This window comes from Parasteatoda tepidariorum, chromosome 2, assembly GCF_043381705.1.
Source record: "Parasteatoda tepidariorum isolate YZ-2023 chromosome 2, CAS_Ptep_4.0, whole genome shotgun sequence".
NCBI classification, from domain to species: Eukaryota; Metazoa; Arthropoda; class Arachnida; order Araneae; family Theridiidae; genus Parasteatoda; species Parasteatoda tepidariorum.
The window spans coordinates 105,180,284-105,202,251 of NC_092205.1; the positions used below are offsets into that span (position 1 = coordinate 105,180,284).

Here is a 21,968-nt window from a genome sequence, read left to right on the forward strand (position 1 = left end):
TATGATAGAGAAAATAATTAATGTGTCCCCCCTCCAACAAAATGCAAGAATATCGCCCAAAAATATTGGAATCAAAAAAATATTACATCTTCAATCAAAAAAATTATATTATTTTTTTTTGCTTTTGTAAACTAAGCGTTTTTATTACCTTAAATTAGTAACATACATCTTTGTTATTATTGAAAGTATCTTGCAGAAAGATATTAGTGCTAGATGTAGTGTATCAACCACTACAAAAAAATAATTCCATAGTATATAAGAACTCGATTCTATGTTGGGGTACCTTTTCATAGACGAAGGTAGACATTCTTGATAACTCTCTCCACATTGGTGACCTCCGGACGTGATGCGAGCATGCCTACCTTGACAGAAATTCCCACTCCAATATGAGCATGCCTATCTTGACAGTAACGTAAACTTCGATCTGCACACGCCTGCTTCGATGTCTACTACTACTTCGTCCAGAATGAACAGTTGACTTGCAACATGTGACTGTGATATTGTTTTCCTCACGCTTTTTCTTCTCAGTCTCGATCACGCACGACGTAGCACTCAACTGCTAAGGGCAACACAGGAGCAACTACCACCGTGAACATAATACAACTCTCCCAGCTTCTCACGAAACAGCAATGAATCAACTATTGGTATCCCATTTATTGAATAAAATTCACAGGTAAAATTCTGATAGGGGAGTACTATAGTGTATCTACTACTAAAAAAATATAATTCCAATTCCATAGTATATAAGACATATTGACTCGATTCTATGTTGGGGTACTTTTTCATAGACGAAGGTTGACATTGTCGATAACTCTCTCCACACTAGATATTAGTTTTGTCGCAGAAAGCCAGAAAAAATTCTGCCACGGGGAATACAGGCTATTGTTTCTAAATCTAGAGTTGCGGAAAGCTTTTTAAAACTATAAAGAAATCCAATTTCCTATTTCTTTAATGGCCTTTCATTTTCTACTCCAAATTTTGCTTGATTTCTGCTGATTCTGATCAAGAAATCGTAAAAAAAATTTCAAATCTTCAGAGCTTCCTCATTTTTAAACGAATTGCCTATTTAGTTCGTTGGCAACCGTTGCCAAATTGGCATCCTTGTTTGCATTTGTCAGACATACTTCTCACTCAGCTATCCTTTTTAGAATGTTTCACATAAAAACACTGAAGAAAAAGATATTCAGTGGTGTTTAAAACGATGTTGTTATTGCTAATTATTTGTAGAATACACTTTTTCCTAAACTCCGAGTAAAATATTTTTTTAATGACACGATACATTGTTGCGGGAGAATCTTTTTTTGAATTGCGCGTAAAAAGTATTGATTTAGATAATCAAACCTCAATAATTTTGTTACAGTAATTGTTTGTTTAATTTTTGTAGTCATTAGATTATAGTTGTAATCATAAACATAGTGTCCTAAAATTTACCCACACTTTAATAATACTATGAAATTTATAATATATGTTGTCCAAAAATGATACAAAAACATCCGCTACATAGTTTCACAATTTACAAAAAAAAAACTTTCTTAGAAATTCCATCTGTTGTCGCTTCACTTATACATATTCAGATAGAATTATTTACTTTTTTTATTTATTTTTAAAGTCTTCCTAAGCAACTGTTATAGATTTTTAAAACCCTTGTTTATTTATGCGAACTTAATTGTGTATCAAAATGTAATTGGAACTGATATCTAAGTCATAAAAAAGTGTTTGTTTTGTGCAGTTCAGTATTTTTTGCACCATTTGTTTAACCTTAATTTTCATAGTGGCATGAAATTATTATTAACTAATCAAATCAACTAACTAAATTAAGTACCGGGGATCCTTAGACTTGTTGGAGCTAAGCTGTTCGACCTGCCTTATTTAATTGAGGTTTTCAATGTTTTATTGTGTACAGAATGCCATTTTTTAAAAGTAATAGTTGTACTACTTTTTTTATAAATTGTTTTATCCCAGAAAAGGTCAAACTAACCGGTTTTACCCACTTAGTGGGATATTACCCGGTACACATGCTATGGGAAAAACCAGAATTTCAGTGAAAAAGTAACAGACGTTTCTATTTTATATGACAATTTATGTGTGATGGTCTTACTTGAGGGGGAGGAAAAGTCCCAAAATAGAGGATCTGACCAAAATTCTTTACAAAAAGTTTATGTATTGATGTTTTTCAAAAGAATATGGGTTTTTTTTTATATCTTAATAAGAACTACAATTTTATATATTGAGGGTTTTCAAAACTCTATAAAATAGAAAATTTTTTTGCTTTGAAAATAGTGCCCGCAGTAAATTTTGTCCTGTAAGATCTTTGTTCAGCCTTAGATATTTTCTTCCTCCTCTGCAACACATATTTCATGGCACACATCGAGGGACAGTAGCCGGTTTTACCCTGCGAGTTATAAATAAAATAACCTTAGGGAATCGGCATAGGCAGTTATTTTTTTAGTTCAACATGAAATTTATTTGTATTTTATAATTTACAAAGACTGCACTTTCAACATTTAAGTTAAATTGCTAGAACTTGATGCTCGACAGGTCCTCGTCACTTAAAAAAAGTAAAGACAAATGAATGGGTGATAATTCAAGTCTAGAGGATAATTTTCTTTTTCTTAAGAATTTTTCACTGCATCTATTAAAGAGATAAATTTATTCACTTTTTTTTCTTATTTTGTTATTGCACTTATCGTGCATTTTATCCCTGTGTTTATCTACAGTTGAACCCAGTATATAAATTCACTATTATTGGTGGTTCATTACATCAGGTCAATGAAAAAATATTTTTTAGCATAATTCATGTTGTATTGTTGGAAGTAATTATTGCAATAATAAGTACATTATTTGCTTTATAAATTATTAACTAATATGTTGAATCTTTCAACAATATAGTTTCCTTACAGTGAATTCCTTCCTATAACGAAATTTTAAATGCAAAATAATAATCAAAATATTCTCCATGTACCGAAATGACGTTGAATTTTTTTTTAGCAAGAAGTTAATCTTTTTTTTTTTTTCGTATTTCAGTCATTTCTGAAAAAAGATGTCTGAAGAACAGATTCGTTCTCCCAAATGCGTTCCCCTCTTGCATTATTCATCTGAATGAAATTACTCCTTTATAATGTAGATTATTTCATTTTTTATTATAAAAGTCATAATTTTATGCTTTTTGACCTATCATATTGACTAAACATTTTGTCGCATTTATTTAAATGCCTAATCACTTCCAATTTCATAGCTATTCACTAAAAGTGAATAAAATAGGATGGGACCACTTTATTCCGATTCATTATTAATCTGAAATTTACTGTCAAAAGCTTCAGCTTGAGTGAGAAAAACTAATTTTAAATTCATTCAATCTTGGTTAATGAAAACACTCTTATGTCAGAATAGAAGGTATGAGTATTATTTCAGGACACTTTGGAATAAATGTAACCCTATTTGTATTTTCTCTTTCAAAATGCTTTCTGATTCAACCACTGTTGATCTTGTTTGCCAAGATGAACAGTTTCTTGCATTTACATAGACATTTGTGAATAGGTGATGTCAACGGTATATACTGTAAATAAATATAATCTTGTATAGCTGCTACTGCACCTGCAGTTTACTTCTGTACTTTTTTAAAATGTGTGCCTTTTTCCATTACAACAAACTACTAGTTAATAATAAAAATGGAAATTCTTCTTCTATGTTATTGCTCCTTTTAGTGCCAGGAATGAAATGTTTTTTTTTTTTTTTTTTTTTTTTTTTTTTTTTTTTTTAGTGAATTTTTAAGCAAGTACTGTTCTGTTGTCATGGGAACTCTTCTAGACTTTGTTGCTATGGATACAAGAGTAAAACCATTTCTGATAGGGGAGTGTTGAAGAAATGATAAAAATATTTTCCTGTTGTTACCTATATGCACAAACTAGAGACATTATTTGTTTTCTTGTGGTTTGAAGATTCATTATGAAAAATTTTAAGTGTTAATTTTCTTTTTATTGGTAATGCATATTCGTGTTAATGCACAATGGCTAACCCTACACTTCTATTCAAAGTGACTTATCTGACGATTAATTATAAAAACTGCACACAAGTCCAGAGAAATTCTCCTGGTAACAAGACAGTACATTACTTGTGTGTAATCAACGCTTTTTTTATATTTATTTTACCTCACTTAGAGTTTTTGTTGATGTTATTGTGTTATCCACTTCATTATTATTATATTTTTCAAAAATAATTTATGCAATTTTATTCGCCCCAAATTTATTGTTTTCTAACAAAATTTTAAATCTTTTTTTTTTTTTTTTTTTTTTTTTTTTTTTTTTTTTTTTTTTTTTTTTTTTTTTTTNTTTTTTTTTTTTTTGGTATTAATTTGCTGATATTAATTTAATAAGAAAATGTTTTTATTCCTTATTCTTGAGACCCCGTAAATTCAAGTGGAAAATTATTAAATTTTAATCAATCTTCTGTATGAAAACTTTTAATTTTTACATATACAGTCAAACCCCGCTATAGTGAATGCGGTTTATAGTGAACGAAATGTTCGGTCCCGTGCCTTGCTATACACGTATAATGTTATTTTTTTGTGGATATAGTGAACCAAAAAAGTGAGGAAGTTGGATATAAAGAACTTTTTTCTGTCTTCGACTGATTTTTTTCTTAATTTGTTTTGGTAATAATTTTGAAATTTCTACTTCAAAATAAATACCTATACCGATTTTTAAAACCATATATAGAGGGGAATGTAGAGATAAGCATTTTTTTCTTCTTTGCCTCTTTTATCTCACTTTCCCATCCCTAAACAAACCAAGCAGATGTTTCCAACCCAGGCAGATGATACACCTGTAAGGTGTCAGTAGGATCAATATGCATTTTCTTTCAGAGGGAATGAGTCATTATTGGTCAAAGGGTTGGACACTAATATGTGTTGATAAGGCCCTCATTTCAACTCCTTTTTGCTGTCAATTCAGTTTAAAAAATCCTGCAAACAAGTTTCTCAAATTTTACTATGGCGACCAGTAAACGTAAGACGATCTTCATTGATGATAAAATGGGCATAATCAGAAAAATTGAAAATGGTTGCAATCCAGCTGATATTTGCAAATAATATGAACTATCCAAATCTGCAGTTTGTAACTTATGGAAAAATAGGCAGTTAATAATTTCTGCTCAGGAAAAAAATTTATTTGCCATAAAAAAGTTGAGAAAATCAGATCACAAGGATGTTGAAGAAGCATTACTGAAGTGGTCCAGCATTAGAAGAAGCCACAATCTTCCAGTATCTAAACAAATGTCGACGAATTTGCTAAGCGATTTGATGAGACAACTTTTAAGTGCTAAAATGGCAGGTTAGACAGGTTTAAAAAGCAGAATAACAGAAATTCAGGAAAAATTTTCTGAGAGTCGGGAAGTGTTTCCATATCTGATGTTGAGGATTGGTCATCAGCTAGAGATTACTAATTTTTTTTTTTTTTTGTACGCAAGACGAAGAGTAATAAAAAAATAACACATGTTTTGTTACTAGATAATATTTTTCAGTCATTTATTTGGATAATGCGTAATAAAAGGGAGGAGTTAAGGAACCATTGGTTAAATTGCCTGCGTAACTGATATAGTGAACATCCGGTTATAGTGAGCCGAAATGTCGATCCCTTGAAGGTTCACTATACCGGGGTTTGACTGTATAAACATAATCATCAAAAACAATTCCTCAATGAAAATTGAAACTGTTGTTAAAAATGGGTCTCAAGTTATTCTTTAAATACATTATTATGAATGAATGAATTTGCTTGATTCTAATACAATTTCTGTTCTAAATGTAACCATAGATATGATTTCATTATTTTGCCTAAAAATCTAATCTAGACCTTTAAAGTGCAATAAAACTGGAAAAAAAAAGTAGTAGTTGCAATGTTTGATGCATTTATTTTCTCACATAATCATATTAAACTTTTACTTTATTGTATTAATTTATTCATATATAAAGAGTTTAATTTTAAAAAAGAGATGAAGACATAATAAAATTTGGGAAAGTAAAGTTTTATTAGGTGGTTTTTTAAGAAACATTTTTACAAAAAGAAAATTATCTAACTTGTTTAAGACCAATGAAAAGAGAATAAAATGCTCGGCATGTACTGAGACTACCGAATCATGTCGTCCTTTTGGAGTTAGAAATGTGAATATTCCACCGGACTACCGCAGATCCAACAAAATTTTCTAAGGGTGCATGGTTTCATTAAACTGTTCTACCGTGTAAAGTGCTCGCCTTTGCACACATGTCGTCAGGCTACCAAAGCAAGGGAGCAAGGCCGGATTAACCATTAGACACGTGGTTAGGGCACCAGTGGATAGGGGGGGCACCACAAAGCCTAACTAAATGTTCGCAGTACATTTTTTTTTTTTTTGAAACATTGATAATAAATTTATTATTTTGAGCTTCCATTTTAAGAGTAGATAACAATCATTTCTAAGTACGAAATTTCACATAATAAAAGAAAAAAAAACGAAAGATGTTTTGCATCAAAAATTTTCGGTCTTATAATGAAATTAGGTAGTGAATTTCTATGTGATAAAAGCTCTATTTATTTATCCATTACAATTTTAATTATATTCTCATTGCAACTGCAAAAGAAGTCATCAAATTGCGTAAAGGTTGTGTTGCAAAAATTTACATCAAAGAATTTTTTTTATTCACTAAATTAAGAAAAAGGAGCTGTGTTTAAGTATCATTTTTCGAAATTTCTTTGTGGAGGAGAGGTTAAATTTGCGAAAAATATGACCACACACTTCGCATCACTTATGATTTTTTTTTTATCTATATATATATATCGAATATCGAAATTAGATTTTAAGATTTAAAATGTATACATACTACGTAATAATGAATGCAAACAGCTAGTTTTTGAATAAGGAAAGAACCTCAATGTGAACCGTTGTTCGTTGACGGTGAAAAATACGTTAAGAAGAGTACCCATTAAAACTAATTTAATTTTGAAAGCAAATGTATGAAATAAGTAGCAATAAAATCAAATTTTCAATCATTGAATTTTGTTTAGTGCAAGTAAACTATACTTTGTGCATCTTATAACGAAACTTGTAAAAATTATAACTAAGAAATAAGAAAAGTACTGAAAATTTCTAATTAAAAATAAATAGCAAATTTAGGAAAGATATTTTATTAATTGAATTTTAAAATATGTTTAATAACTAATAAGGGAAATCCTTAATGATAATGATTATATATATATATATACAATATATGTGTGTAATTTCATCAACTTTTATTATGGTGATAATTTGAACATGTAAATATTTTGAATATAATAATATTAGATAACATCAGAAAATTGGCAAAATCCAACGTTATCTTGCACAACTTCTAATATTAGAAAGATACAAGAGGTCGCTGTTTGCTCAGCATTATATAATATTAGATTCTATGCGAACTTATATTATCTAGCTTTCGCCATAATATTATTTTGCATTAGTTTTGATGCTATATAATATTAGATTTTGTATTTTCTGATATTATTTTGCTTTGCTTTTTATTTTTTTGGAGTAAGCAAGTCGAAGATATGGATGGTAGTAGCATAATTCGGTAATATAATTTTACTTAATTTTCTGTATTGTTATGAAGCAGTAAAACATAGAACAATAGTTTTATGTCATTCCATGCATTATTTACTTAGCAATACAGAAATACTAAATAAAATTATATTAGCGAATTTTGCTACCTTCCATTTTTCTCCTCCTTACTCCAAAGTATATCTTATGTTCAGCTGATTTTTTTGAATATTTCATACTTAATTAGGAAATAATATTTTATTGCAACTTTTATTGATATTTTTTTCTCTTATTCATACAATGGGTTTTCTGACAAATTGCTCCTCAAGAGGTCTTAATCCGGCCTTGAATAGAATTATTATTTTGTTTAATATTTTGGACATTCTCGTAGCTAGTTAACCTGTCAAAGTCAAAGGTACAAAAGAGCTTAAGAGCAATAAATAACTATCAATTAAATCTTAATTTGACTAGTAAAAAAATGACCTTTTAGGAAAAATAATAGAAACCACTTAAAACTACTGCATTAAACCTGTACTTAAAACTCTCATCAGTGATAGCAGTAACTTTGGTCTGAAAAAGCTGTTACAGTAAATAAAAACTCTGTCCTATAAGTAAATAAATGCATAAGCAAAATACTTTAAATAACTATAAATTCAATGATCAGATTTTCATTTACAAATTCGGAACATTCGTGTTTTTATAATACAAAACAAAAACATAAGTATAGCAACAAGGAATATAATATAAAAACTAAATTTTAATAATCAGTAGAAAATAACAAACCATCGTTTTTAATTTATTCACTTTTTTTCTGTTACGATAGTTTTTATTCCTGTATGCATACGCGTACATAATACCACATTAGTTTTACAGAAAATAATTTTAGGTTTGGAAAAATATAATCCTTAGAAACATAAACAGAAGTATTGTATGTAATTTTATTAAACCAACATATATATGAAACCTACTAAAATCTATTTTGCCTACTAAAATTTCATGTACTAAATATTTTACACATTCTTTACAACATTTAAAGACAAATTCGTAAAATAAATCGAAATAAAATTTGCGTATTGTAACCTAAAATTTTTATTTTAAATCGAATAACTATTTTAATTATAACGTCATAGAATGAAATTTATTTCGATAAGATCAATCATTTAAAAAATTTAATTACTTCTTGAAACTTATAATACGGCATCATCCCCTCTTAAAAAATACGTCAAATTGTATTTTTAACAAACACTTGGAATCTGTTTTTATTACTTTTGAGTATTATTGTGTAATAGAATGCTTAAAATGTAAATATATATATATATATATATAATTTTTAATAATTGTAATTTTATTTTTACATTTAAGTTTAATAAATTTTTTATTATTAAAATATAATAATTCTTTAGGAAAATTAAACTCTTCACTTATATTGATTTAGACACAATCAATATTGATCGATAAATAATAATTATTGATAAAATTATTTGAAGGGTTTAGCTACTACCTGAAGCAACATCAGCTTTACACTATTACAGCATGCTTTCAAAAGCAATAATTTAGAATAATGTTTTAGTAGAATAAACTTTTTCTGTGCATTCATGTAGGATTCAGTGCACTCACGTTCTGTGCATTCACGTATACACGGGGGGTGTGTAAATACGAGAAATTAGTTACTGATTGTAGCATAAATAATGTTATTGGTTAAAAATTATGTCAATCAAGAAACTTTTCTTTTCCTAGACCTCCCACTTCCTCCTCTTCCTTTCCTCCCACTTTCTTCAATCTTATAAGTCACCATTTATTTGTATCTCTACCTCCCCCCCCCCTCCGAANTAGAGCTGATTCCCTTTTTTTTTTTAAAAAAAAAAAAAAAAAAAATAAGGGGGAATGAGTCCCCTATAGCAGGGGTGTCCAACTCGCGGCCCGCGGAGTTTTTTTTTGTGGCCCGCGAACTAAAATATATTAGTTGTCACTTTTTGCGGACAATTTTCGTAAAAAAATCTATATTGGTTTAAAATACTTTTCTCGTTAATAAAAATCTAATTTCTTCGTTTCTGTGAAATTTAACATACCAACGGTGCAAAAAAATTTATTTCTCAGGTTTTGCATCCAAGAAAATATTTATTCCAATACAAAAATAATTACGTATGTTGCTCTTTTTTATTTCATTTTTTTGTATTTTGTGAATATAATTTAGCATGTGCGTATCAGAAATTCTCCGATTTAAATTTTTGAAACCACTCATTTAGGACGAAAATATTTACACACACATTTGTAAATTTTAAATGTAACTATCTGTTCTCTGGTGGTTGCTGCAGACAAACCTTAATTTTCTCATCGAACATTTTGTGTGCTAAGTTTTAATACCAACCTTTTCAAAGTTTTAACAATTAGATGTCAGTTGCACATTAACTATTTAATACATAGAAATACATTAAAGTTAATGTAGCCCGAATTTTTTTATTTATTTAATATCTTTTTAAATATTATTAATAACAATTAAATATTTTTAAAAATCTACTTCTTATTTTAATTTGTAATTCAATACTTTTGTTTCGTACAACTTGGTAAAATTCTGACAGTAATATTTAATGTTTCTTCAAACATAAGAGAGTCCTACATAAAATTTTAACATAGTCCGCCATTTGATTTGTGCTTTTAATTGTGGCCCCCGCCGGCCTCATGAGAAACCCCTGCTCTATAGGATGCTTATCTGAGATTAAAGGATGTAGTAAATAATTTAGCTTTGTATTCTAACACATATGTTGGCGACAATCACGGTGGTCCTTTTCAGGAACCTTCGAATTCATGGAATCGAATGCTGGCAATATACAGCTTTTGTTGTTTTACGGTGGGATTGTTTGTTATAGGCAGAAAGCAAGACCAGGTTAAATCGAACCACGTTTCCCAGAAGTCTGTTACTTATAATAAAATAACAGGGAACAACAATATTTTTCCCACTCGTTTATGCAGAATGACCAATTTTTATTTTAAGAAAAAGTTAAATGGATAATGGAAATACCTAAACTAATTATTTATTTATTTCAATCTGATTTACACACGAGCTACAAGTAAAAATTAAGCACAACTATAAAATTTTTTTTAATGATCAGTATTCTTCTGTCGATAGAAATAATATTATTATATTCAAAATATTTACATGTTCAAATTATCATCATAATAAAAGTTAATGAAATTACACACATATATTGTATATATATATAATCATTATCATTAAGGATTTTCCTTATTAGTCATTAAACATATTTTAAAATTCAATTAATAAAAATATCTTTCTTAAATTTGCTATTTATTTTTAATTAGAAATTTTCAGTACTTTTCTTATTTCTTAGTTATAATTTTTACAAGTTTCGTTATAAGATGCACGAAGTATAGTTTACTTGCACTAAACAAAATTCAATGATTGAAAATTTGATTTTATTGTTAAATTAGTTTTAATGGGTACTCTTCTTAACGTATTTTTCACCGTCAACGAACATTCGGTTCACATTGAGGTTCTTTCCTTATTCAAAAACTAGCTGTTGGCATTCATATTACGTAGTATGTATATATTTTAAATCTCGATAGAATCGATTAAATCTAATTTTCGAAAAATGATACTTAAACACAGCTCCTTTTTCTTAATGTAGTGAATAAAAAAAATTATTTGATGTAAATTTTTGCAACACAACCTTTACGCAATTTGATGACTTCTTTTGCAGTTGCAATGAGAATACAATTAAAACTATAGTTTAAGCAAATATTTTATGTAGTATAAACAAAAACATGCACAAAAACTGCAAACATAGATTTTTTTTCACATCATCAAACCATTGCATCAAAATTTTGTAAATTAAATTTTTTTTCATAAAAATATCAAATTGCCGGAGTATTAACTTGCTACAACTGCGAAAAATATTCCGTAAACATGAATCGTAGCAGTATGTTATGGAATCAGTGTAATGGATAAATAAATAGAGCCAGGGCCGGATTTAAGCTTCGTGGGGCCCGAAGCTACTGAAAATGATGGGGCCCTCATAAGTTCAATTCTATTTTTATAAACCTAAAGTAAACTGCTCTTATATTTTATTGTTGAATGTTAGCAATATATTATTAGAGAATATGATATTACTTGATTGTTAAATATATTGATTGTGAAGAGACTATAATGTAGAACCTTTCTTTTATTGCACATATTTTTTGAACGAGGAAAAAAAGTTACAACAGAAGCACATTTTAAGCTCATCATAAGCACAGAGTAAAAATTTGGCATGCTGGAAGGCCATATTAAGCAGATTTTTTCCTTCTGAATATATGTCATTTGAAATTTTAAATGATTTTTTGATAATTTTTTTCTAAATTTTTTTTTTCTTACTTTACATTTTGCTTGGCTGCTCAAAATTTATAAGACTTAGAAATAAGAAATTATGAAGGTGTATAGAAAATATGCAAGGAGTTTCAAAGAATACAAGAAAATACAATTTTTACCATGCTGTTTTACCATGTTTTTTACCATGCTGTTCGGTAGTAAATGTGGTAAAATTTGGTAAATTTTTTCATGATAGAAGCAATTTCAAACTGTGTTCTATGGAACTTCAGTGTTCCGTGTAGAGTTAAAGAGGTTCCACGAATTAGTACTTCTTATAACCAGAATGAATACATTTATAACTTCCAGTTAGTACTTTTTATAATCTCTCATTATATTTAGATCCGAACTATAAATCATATCTTATATAATATTTCGGTTTCCTTTATTAAATTATTTGAAGTAAAATACCAATTAAATAGAAATGGTATTTTTTAAATGAATATATATTTCTAAAAACAATATGTTGAATGTTGAACAAATTAGAAAAAGAATAAGCATTCATAAAATATTACATTATTATTTCATACCACACTTTTTAAATCAAAATAAAATAACCAAATTCTTTTATAAAGAAAAGTGCTTTCCAAATTATTAATTTAGAAATAGTAAGCAATTTGAAATTACTTTGCATTACCTCACATTGTATTTTATTTCCAATGCATACGTTTAAAATAAAAACAAAGCTGTCCAAATTTCATAAAAAGTTTCGATTTATAATTTTAAGAAATTGTTTCGACTTTGATTTAAAAATTTAAGAGCCTTATTAATTAAACAATTTAAGTCTTATTAGCTTTAAATACATAATAACAACAAAAATCAAGGACTTAAAAATAGAAACAAGTCATCAATAAACAATAAAATCATAAGTTAACTAAATAATTGAATTTTGAGAATGCAATATAATATTACCAATTAAACATATTTTATATTTAGGGGAAACATGACAAATTTGGTCATACAGGAGGTTTTTTCTTCTTCTCTTATTTAAACATTTGTTTAGCTGATGACCACTTGATTTCAATGGTCTATCAAGCATAATCACATGCTGTTTCTGTCTATTAGCAGTAAGTAAAATTAAAATAATATTACATCTGTTATCTCAATTTCATCCAGAATAAACCAAATCAGGAATTTTGGCTGATAGGCTGTCAAAGAGGGGATTGAATAGTGGCCCACCATTTAAATAAATAAGAAGAAATCAAAAAGTATTAAAGGAAAGAAAAACTAAATAAATTTATAAAAGATATATATTTCTCTCCAATAGTTAAAATTACTGAATCAACCTTAATATTCATTTTAACTATGGTGCTTCAGATTTCTCACTTTTCATCAGTAAATAACTATTAGGTTTGAAGTTTCTTTAAACAAAATTAGCTATCACATTTTTCAGACACTTACTTATTGCTTTGTTGGCTCTTGAAATACTCATCCATCAGAGCAAAGTAGGTCAAATTACCCTTTAGTAAGAAGGTTTAAGACTGGGCTAAAGAACTGGGTTTGACCCCGTTCTTTAGCTCTTAAAAAATTATTTATGAAAAATATTTTTTAATTTGACAGAGTTTATAAATTAAGTAAAAAGTATTGATGCAAATAGGGGGCAAATATCACAAGCTCTTAGATAATTATTAATTTTAACTTTGAAATTTATTATATTAAGAAACGTATGAATTAAAAACTATGCAAACCTTCCATGTTTTCCCCTAACCACTACCAAAGTTGATTTAATAAAAACATTTGAAAAACACCCGACAATGTAAAAACGATTAACAAATATGCATTTTGGGCTTCAGAGGGCCTCAGCTCCTAATAAAACTTTTAAAAAAAAGAAGAAAAAAGTGAAATCTGGGGGGCCCCAAGCTACAGCTTATACGTAAATCCGGCCATGAATAGAGCTTTTATCGCATAAAAATTCACTACCTAATTTCATTATAAGACCGAAAATTTTTGATACAAAACATCTTTCGTTTTTTTCTTTCTTTTATTATGTGAAATTTCGTACTTAGAAATGATTGTTATCTACTCTTAAAATGGAAGCTCAAAATAATAAATTTATTATCAATATTTCAAAAAAAAAAAATATATATATATATATACTGCGAACATTTAGTTAGGCTTTGTGGCGCCCCCCTATCCTCTGGTGCCCTAAGCACGTGCTTAGTGTGCCTAATGGTTAATCCGGCCTTGGAGGAAGACCACGAGAACCTCCAACGGTGAGCCTGACGGCAAAGAGACTCTAATCCTTGATCTGTGTACCACTGAGGATATTTCATGTCAGCACAGTGGTCGGTGCAAGCGGGACGCAGGTTCATATCGACCAGCTATGCCCGGGATTCGAACCGATTCACCTTATTGGAAGGCGAACGCTCTATCCCCTGAGTCATCGTAGCTCCTATATGATTTATTATAAAAAATAAATTGCTATGTGTTTTATAATTCTTGTTTGATTTACTATCTTGCAGCCTTTCTTTTAAACGCTCAAGTATTTCACACTTCCAAATAGAGAGAAAAAAAATTTAAACTTATCCAAATAATTTTAATTGAGGATTAAATACAAATAATATTTTACAATCAGAACATTCAACTGTCTTTAATACAAATCTTCTCTATAACAAGCAACATTATTTTGTTAAAATATTTTTCACATTGAAGTTATTTAATCGTATCACATAGAGCAGCATGTTGTAAGAAAATAAAATAAAGCTATTGTGCGACTTTGAGGAGAACTCCTTCAGACTAAAAGTCTAAGGCTGTCTGCTGCTATGGTTACAACGAGAGCACATTTCTAATAGGGGTGCAATGGAGGAATGAAGGCGTCAATTGGTTTACTCACACTGACCTATGCAAAGATCAAGACTATCCACCCACACCCCTATTCGAAGTGACTTTTCCTCATAACCACGGTACCCGTCACCACGCGAGACTGATGCCTGGAGGAGTTCTCCTGATTGCCACACTATAATTAATACATTTGTATACAAACATTTATGACTAGCATGTTACATAATACTACAAAATTATTTACAAATAATAATAAATATTGCAGAACAACAATTATTATCCAGTTAAAATTGCAAATGTGATTAAAGTTATCAGTCCATTCATATACAAATAATTCAAATTTATTTTATTTATGCAAATTATACAGCCATTAAGTCAATGTTTTAAGCGAAATTTGTTTTAACTTGCACGCTGTAAAATAAATCAATATAATATAGTTTTACAGTACAGTATGTGACACACTTTGGGGAGAAAAACCCCACTTTAAAACATAAAATATTAAGTAGATCACAATTGAGAAAGGGTAAATGTTTTAGGAAAAAATAATTATAAGAGTTTTTATAGTCAAAAATTTGACATTGCGGATGAGTTGTCTTTCGTTGAAAAACAACTTCAATACCGAGCAGGGATCTGTCCAGAGATTTTATAAAAAAAACTACTCATAATTTGTGAATATAAAATAAGCGTTAAGTCACATTCTTTCAACCAGGGTCTGCTTTTGTGAATTTGTGCAAATAAGGTCCTGTTATTGCAAAAAACTTTTTCAAGGAGTTTTTAAATTGTAAATAGATACAAGATTCTGCACAACAATTGCTGCTACTAAATTAGAGATGCAACAGACAAATATTTGGTATTTAGCCTATACTGCTCGAAGCAGAATATTCATTTCGAACAAATAATGGAAACAAAATCACTCACATTTTTAATAACACACAACTTAGTAATGTATCACTTTTAATGTGTTACGCATTAAAAAAATTTAAACAATTCCTAAATTTATAATATTTTATTTAAAAAATTGCCAGAAATTAATTTTTATTTACATAATATTCTATTAATTAATTTTATGAATAAATATAAATTGATCAATTATTTACAAAACAATTATCATTTAATATCAATAAGAATGTGCACACGATGTTTGTAGAAGTAGAAATATTTTCTTAGAATACTACATTTGGAATTTAAACTTAGGGAAACTTTATAAACTTAGTTCGTTTCGAACCGTCTCCCCCCCTCCTCCGGGAAGGGTTTATTCGATTGACAAAACAATAATGAGGATAAACAAATTTGTGAAGGGTCCGATTAAAAGATAAATTATTTTGCGAAGGTATGAAAAAATATTTTGTGAAGGGTTCGTTAACGGAACCAAATTTCTTCTAAACAGAGCCCTGCCAAGTATCACTTAATATCAGATTTCAATTATAATTTCTGTACACAGTCTTCATAACATTCTCCCGCTCCTATTTACAAATTATATTCCAAAAATGAACATAGTGCATATTTTAAGTCAAAAACTAGCAGCTTTTTTGAAAATTCATACTATTTTTCATTTTTGCTACTTTTGAATATAGGTAAAATAAGCTGGATTTATTGCCATAAAGCAGCCTTCTTAATCGAAATAAAAGAAGAGAAAACTTTAAGTAACTGTTTTTAGCCTTTTCATCTGTTGTTATACGAGATAATAGTATATGCTTTCAATTAAAGGACGGAACTAAAATATATTAATAGCAGACAAAAATGAAATATATATATATATAATTTTAACAAAATAAACACACACACACACACACACATATATATATAGATGTTAACAATAAATGTAGTTTTTCATTAACCTTGTCCAATTTCACTTAAAAAAAAAAAAATTTAAAGAAAAGGAAAACCTAAAAAGTTCCTTTTTCTAGCATTCAATATTGTTACCCAAATAGATCAGAGACACCAAAAAAGGTAAATTTAAAAAAAAAAGAAAATGCAGAAGGAATTTGTTTGGAAATCTAAGACATTTGATAAAAAATGGTTTTACTCTAACAGTCAGGAGAATAAACAAGACTGAAAATGCAGGATAATACTTTATCTGTATAACTGGAAATAAATTTTTTCATAACAAAATTACCAAAAATTCATAACACATCTAAGCAAAAATTAAAAAGAAAAAAAAATTTTACATTAAAATATCTTTCATTTCTTAATAAGTATTACCCTGAGGGGGGGAAAAAAGAAGCAATTTCATTTTAAATAAATTCACATGCTTATTTGATAAAAAGTGTGGTTGTTATTTAAAATCTTTATGAATTAACACAAATGAACATAACTGAAGTTTATGCACTAAAATTAAACAAAAATGTGATGTTAAGCAGGCACTTAATCTTCTTCTTCTTACTATGAATAGGCAACAAAAAGAAACCCCAAAATAAAAAATGCTATGAAATATTTATCACTAATACAATAAAGATAAAATCACAATAAAAATATCTCAAAATGTTATCTTTATCACAGTAGTATTGACTTATTCAATGGCAAGTCAAATATTGTAAAATCAGTTACAGATGAATTTTTATGAGTAGTGACAGGCATAAGCAATAAAAAGAGTTGAAGATTTAGCAGCAATTTTAATGGCAAAAGATAAATTACTTTGAGAAGCGTTGTACAGTATCAACAATTATTTCATGAATTTATTGTTGTAAAAAAGTTTGTTTCAGACATTTTTTAAAATAACTTTCAAATCTATTTTTTAAAATTTAAAAAATGACTAGTAATTGTTTCTGTATATATCTAATCATATTAATTAAAATTTAATTGCATCACATATTATAAAAATAGCATTTCACACTGAAATAAATGTTATAAATGCCCTGATTTCAGGTAATCAAAATTTGTAGCATCAACAAAGACTTTTTTATATATATATTTCAAATTCTATAAATATTATAATTTAAATTCTTTGCTAATGTAGACCAGAGTTTTCCAAACCTAAAGTACACAATAATTTTTCCATAAAGGTTAAGATCTTCCCAACAAATGGAGTTTTATTATTTATAGGAAAAAAAGAAATTTCCAGCTTTAGAAATTTCAAAAAGAAAAAAAAAGCTGCAAACATATTCAAACTATAAAATAATCGTTCAATGGCTTTTATCAAAATAATTAACATGTATTGAGATATACTATCAGACAATTATAAAATTAATTAACTCTTAATTATAATAAAATGTTTATATGATTCAGATGAACTTTTGAGATTAGAATGTGATTCAAACTTTATAAATCAACAAAATATTTAAAAAAAAATAAAATGAAATAAATAATACATTTTATTATTGACTATAAAATCCTGACAATAATTACAAATCTTGCATCATTTAAGCCAAGAGTGAAGTCTAACCCAATGCCACATTTTTTTAATTGAATTTGTACCGTCATCTCGATCTACGTCCGAAGGAGCAGACGGTTCTTGCGCCTCCGCTGCGAGAAAAATTTCTACTATTTTCTTTGGCTCTGCGCCATGCGAATACAGATGTTTTATTGTTTCATAAGTGTCCATTATTACAGATATAAATAAAGATACAACAACATAAATAAATATCAAAAGAAAAGAGTACAAATAAAATCTTGCAAACCACCAGATGACGTCGAGCTTCGTGTCTAATAAGGCAAAGGTTGCAAACATATCGTCCCCATTCATTATCGCAAACAAGCACTCAGCCGTTCGACTGAGAGTGCGAAATTTGATGTGATAAGGTCCCAGCACAATCCAACCGCAGAAAGTGTACCCGAGGAAAAGAAAGACGGCGCATATAAGAAACCTTAGAACATTGGGCAAAGCCTTCTTCAAGGTCAATATAAGCATGTTGTACTTGTCAAAAAAACCTAAATATCTCAGAATTCCTATCCAGATCAATAAGTTTCCAACACCCAGAAGAATGGAACACTTTGCATACTCTGATCCTTCAGCACTCTCTTCTTCAATTTGCATTTTTATCAAGGAACCAAATACCAACATGATATCACTGATAGCGATGTTGATATACCAAAGATCCACAAAATCTAACAATTCCCCGAAAGGCACTTCTTTGTTGTAGAAATGGCGGAAAAAGAGTACAGTCTGCCTCGCAAGTTTATATCCACTGTGCAACGACCTCAAACACAGTATCCCCGACAGAATGCTAAATATAATAACAAAGCTGTTTAAGAGTTGCCTCAATAAATAATACAAATCTTCTTTTTTGTCACCCACCCGCGACCTCACGTGACACAAAACTTTGTTGGAGTTGATGGGCATGCTGATTTCCATCTGTCCGTCGTGTTCCCTGTTGTCGTACAAAACGACAATCTTGAGTTTGTAACATTCGGGAAAGTCTAATTTATTAGCCGATTTTAAAAAGAGAGTCTTTAACTGGAGATGCAATTTTACAAATACTAAAGTTTTGAAATTGATTGAATAGTTAGAATGGATAAGAAAAGATTCAGTTGAAAAAGTGTCAAAAGATGACGGATTGATGGAAAAACACGTTTCCCGAGGTAGATCGTGAATCTCGATAGTCGAATTCCCGGGGTATACTCTCCCTTTGTACTGTGAGACACAAAATTCAAGAGGCAGGGGAACCCCATTATGAGTGTCATAACCAAAAATACCAATGGCAGTCGAATTAATGTGTCCATATTGTTGAATAACATTATCAACGTGCTCGTAAAATTCCGGTATGGTGTACAAAGCGTACGGTCCAGTACCAGGAGGATAAACGGCAACATCGGCAGTCCAATCTTTTAAAAAGATATGGCTAAGTGTCATTTTCATATCTAAATGTTGTCTAACATATTCAAAGCTATGAAATCCAAAAAGGCACATTTGGATAGTTGCAATTATAATGTTTATTAAATTAATGGATAATTTCCATGGAAACCGACCTCTAATTCTCCATTTTTGTATAGGATTCATGAAATAATCATTCAATTTGCGTCGCATTTCATGACTAGATATGCGATATATTTCTTCAGAGGCTGGAGTAACGATTTCTGCTTCTTCCAGAAAGCTATTAATACTTCCCGTTCTATTCCTTGGGGAAGAACTAACAGATTCGAAATCACAAGTATCGCTTGATGAGATTTCTACATAGGGAGATTCACGGCTTTTGTCCCTATGGCGAGTATCGCTTATGAAATCCATGGTGACCATTCAAAATATTACATTACTAATATGGATGAATTAACAATATTGGTTGGAAATGAAGAGAGTTTAAATCGGTGCAGTTTTTTTTTTCACGTTTAAGTGAAAGAACAACCTTTTCCTCTCTGATCAAAGTCTTCTCAATCAATATTTATCAGGTGCTTTTTATTTACATTTACAATGATGGGTGTTCTAATGATAACAGTGAGAATTCATACTGAATTTTTTAAACTTTTAAGTGTGATCTGTTGAACTCAACCAGTGATTTTGCGAATTATAACGTAAAAAAATGTTTTTAGTGCTTTATATGGTAACTCAGTTTCCGAAATGCAAGTCGATTGCATAAGGGAAAGTTGAGCTGTAAAAACAAATTTTAAAATGGTTTTGACCACCTGTTTCTGTACGTTCTTTGCTCCTTGATTTGTGAAAGGATCTCTATCTTCATAGGAACGCACTGTCTTGAATGCCCGCCGTTTTATAACCCTAAACTTTGGCGATCAGCTGAAATGGGTGATTGCAAACTAATTCTATCGCCAAGAGCTTGGATGCCCGATTTTTTTTGATTACGCATCACGCATTTTTTAGAATTTACATTACGCACAAATGAAAACCATGAAAAAGTTTTAATAACTAACTAACTGAACGCTAACAGGCAATTATGAGACTCTATCTCAGCAATTATTAACATTTTCCAATTTATTGTTCATCATGAAATTAAATGCTTTGGGCAGCTTAGATTGCTTATAAAACTGTTCTATTTTATTTTAATTATTTTATTTATTTTTTAGTTACTTTTATATTTTTTATATATTTTTAATAAGCACTTAAATTGTTTTTTTAATATTTATTTCAAGTATTTGAATTTCAGAACAATATAAAAATCAATTTTTTAATTTACATTAATTTTTTCATTTAAAATTTACAAATTATAAATCTTTAAAAAAAATGTGTTCAGATTTTTCTGGCACAGAGACAGAATGTTATTTATGTCCAGTGTCAAAGTTCACCCTGACATCTGTTTGGTACAGTGATTGATCTTTCCATCTTTATGTCTTTGTTTGAGTATACACGAGCAAAGGAGGGGATATAAGCCTCTATATTCATTGTCTATGAAGTACTTCGATTGGTTTGAATAAATTATCAAACTGAGCATGCGCGTTATTAAAATTGCGCCAAACAAAAATGCTAAAAACGCCATTCTAGTAAACCTGACAAAACGATTAAGCGATAACGATGAAAACGATGATGTAATCGACCAATCAAATGCCTCTATTTATTAAAAAGGCGGTCAGCCAAGCAACAGCCTTAAAGAAAACGCAAGAAGTGGAAGTTAAATTCCCTAAAAAGCAACAAGAACCTTGCTTAAGGAGAAAATTGAAGTGAGTTGACTAACCCCTTAAATTTAAGCATAATTAAACACTAACGGTGACCATACAGTAACTAAAAACCATGTGCTGACATCAAAGGCTGCCGAAGGTCACAGGCGTCACAGTAGAGGGGTCAGGGGTGTCGGCCTAATTTCTAGGTCACAATCCCAACAGAAAAATTAAGATTTGGTGACTCAATGTCACACACATAATACAAGATTTAAAAATTAAAATTTTAAATTCAATATAGTAAATATGTCTGACAAGTTTAAACAAATTTTGAATTCGGAGATCTGTTTACAAACTCAAATAAGGAACAACTTTTAATATTTCATTTTGGAGATTTTTAATACGAGAATGTGTAACTTTGCGTTCATTGACAATATTACCTTTATGATCTAGCTAAACTTAAATTTTGACCAACTTAAACTTTAGTCTGCAAAAGAATTTTGTGGAGCTAATCACTGTTATTTTCTAGTCTAAAAATAATCAAAATGGTTTTTCTTAAGATAATCGATATAAAATATGTAATTACAGTTTATAGTTTAGTGACAAGAATATCGCTAATATTGATTTACATTTTTCCTTTGTTTAAAAACCTCTCTAAATTTCATCCAGATGTAAATTCGTTTACATAGCAGTTTCTCAAATATTGTAAATTCGTTACAACCACTTTAAATTAACCCTCAATACATATTTCAGTTATCACATATTAAGTATTTTTGCACACATTTTAATTTTAACTTTAAAA

At 29.2% G+C, this 21,968-nt stretch overlaps 1 protein-coding gene across 1 annotated transcript; it reads right to left on the reverse strand.

Moving 5' to 3' along the window:
* Nucleotides 1–14,420: 14,420 nt before the first annotated feature.
* On the reverse strand, nt 14,421–20,286 carry LOC107441352 (mucolipin-3-like). The gene has a single exon (XM_016054581.3). It carries the CDS (start codon nt 19,857–19,859, stop codon nt 18,042–18,044), a length of 1,818 nt encoding a protein of 605 aa, XP_015910067.1. The 5' UTR covers nt 19,860–20,286; the 3' UTR covers nt 14,421–18,041.
* Nucleotides 20,287–21,968: the final 1,682 nt, after the last annotated feature.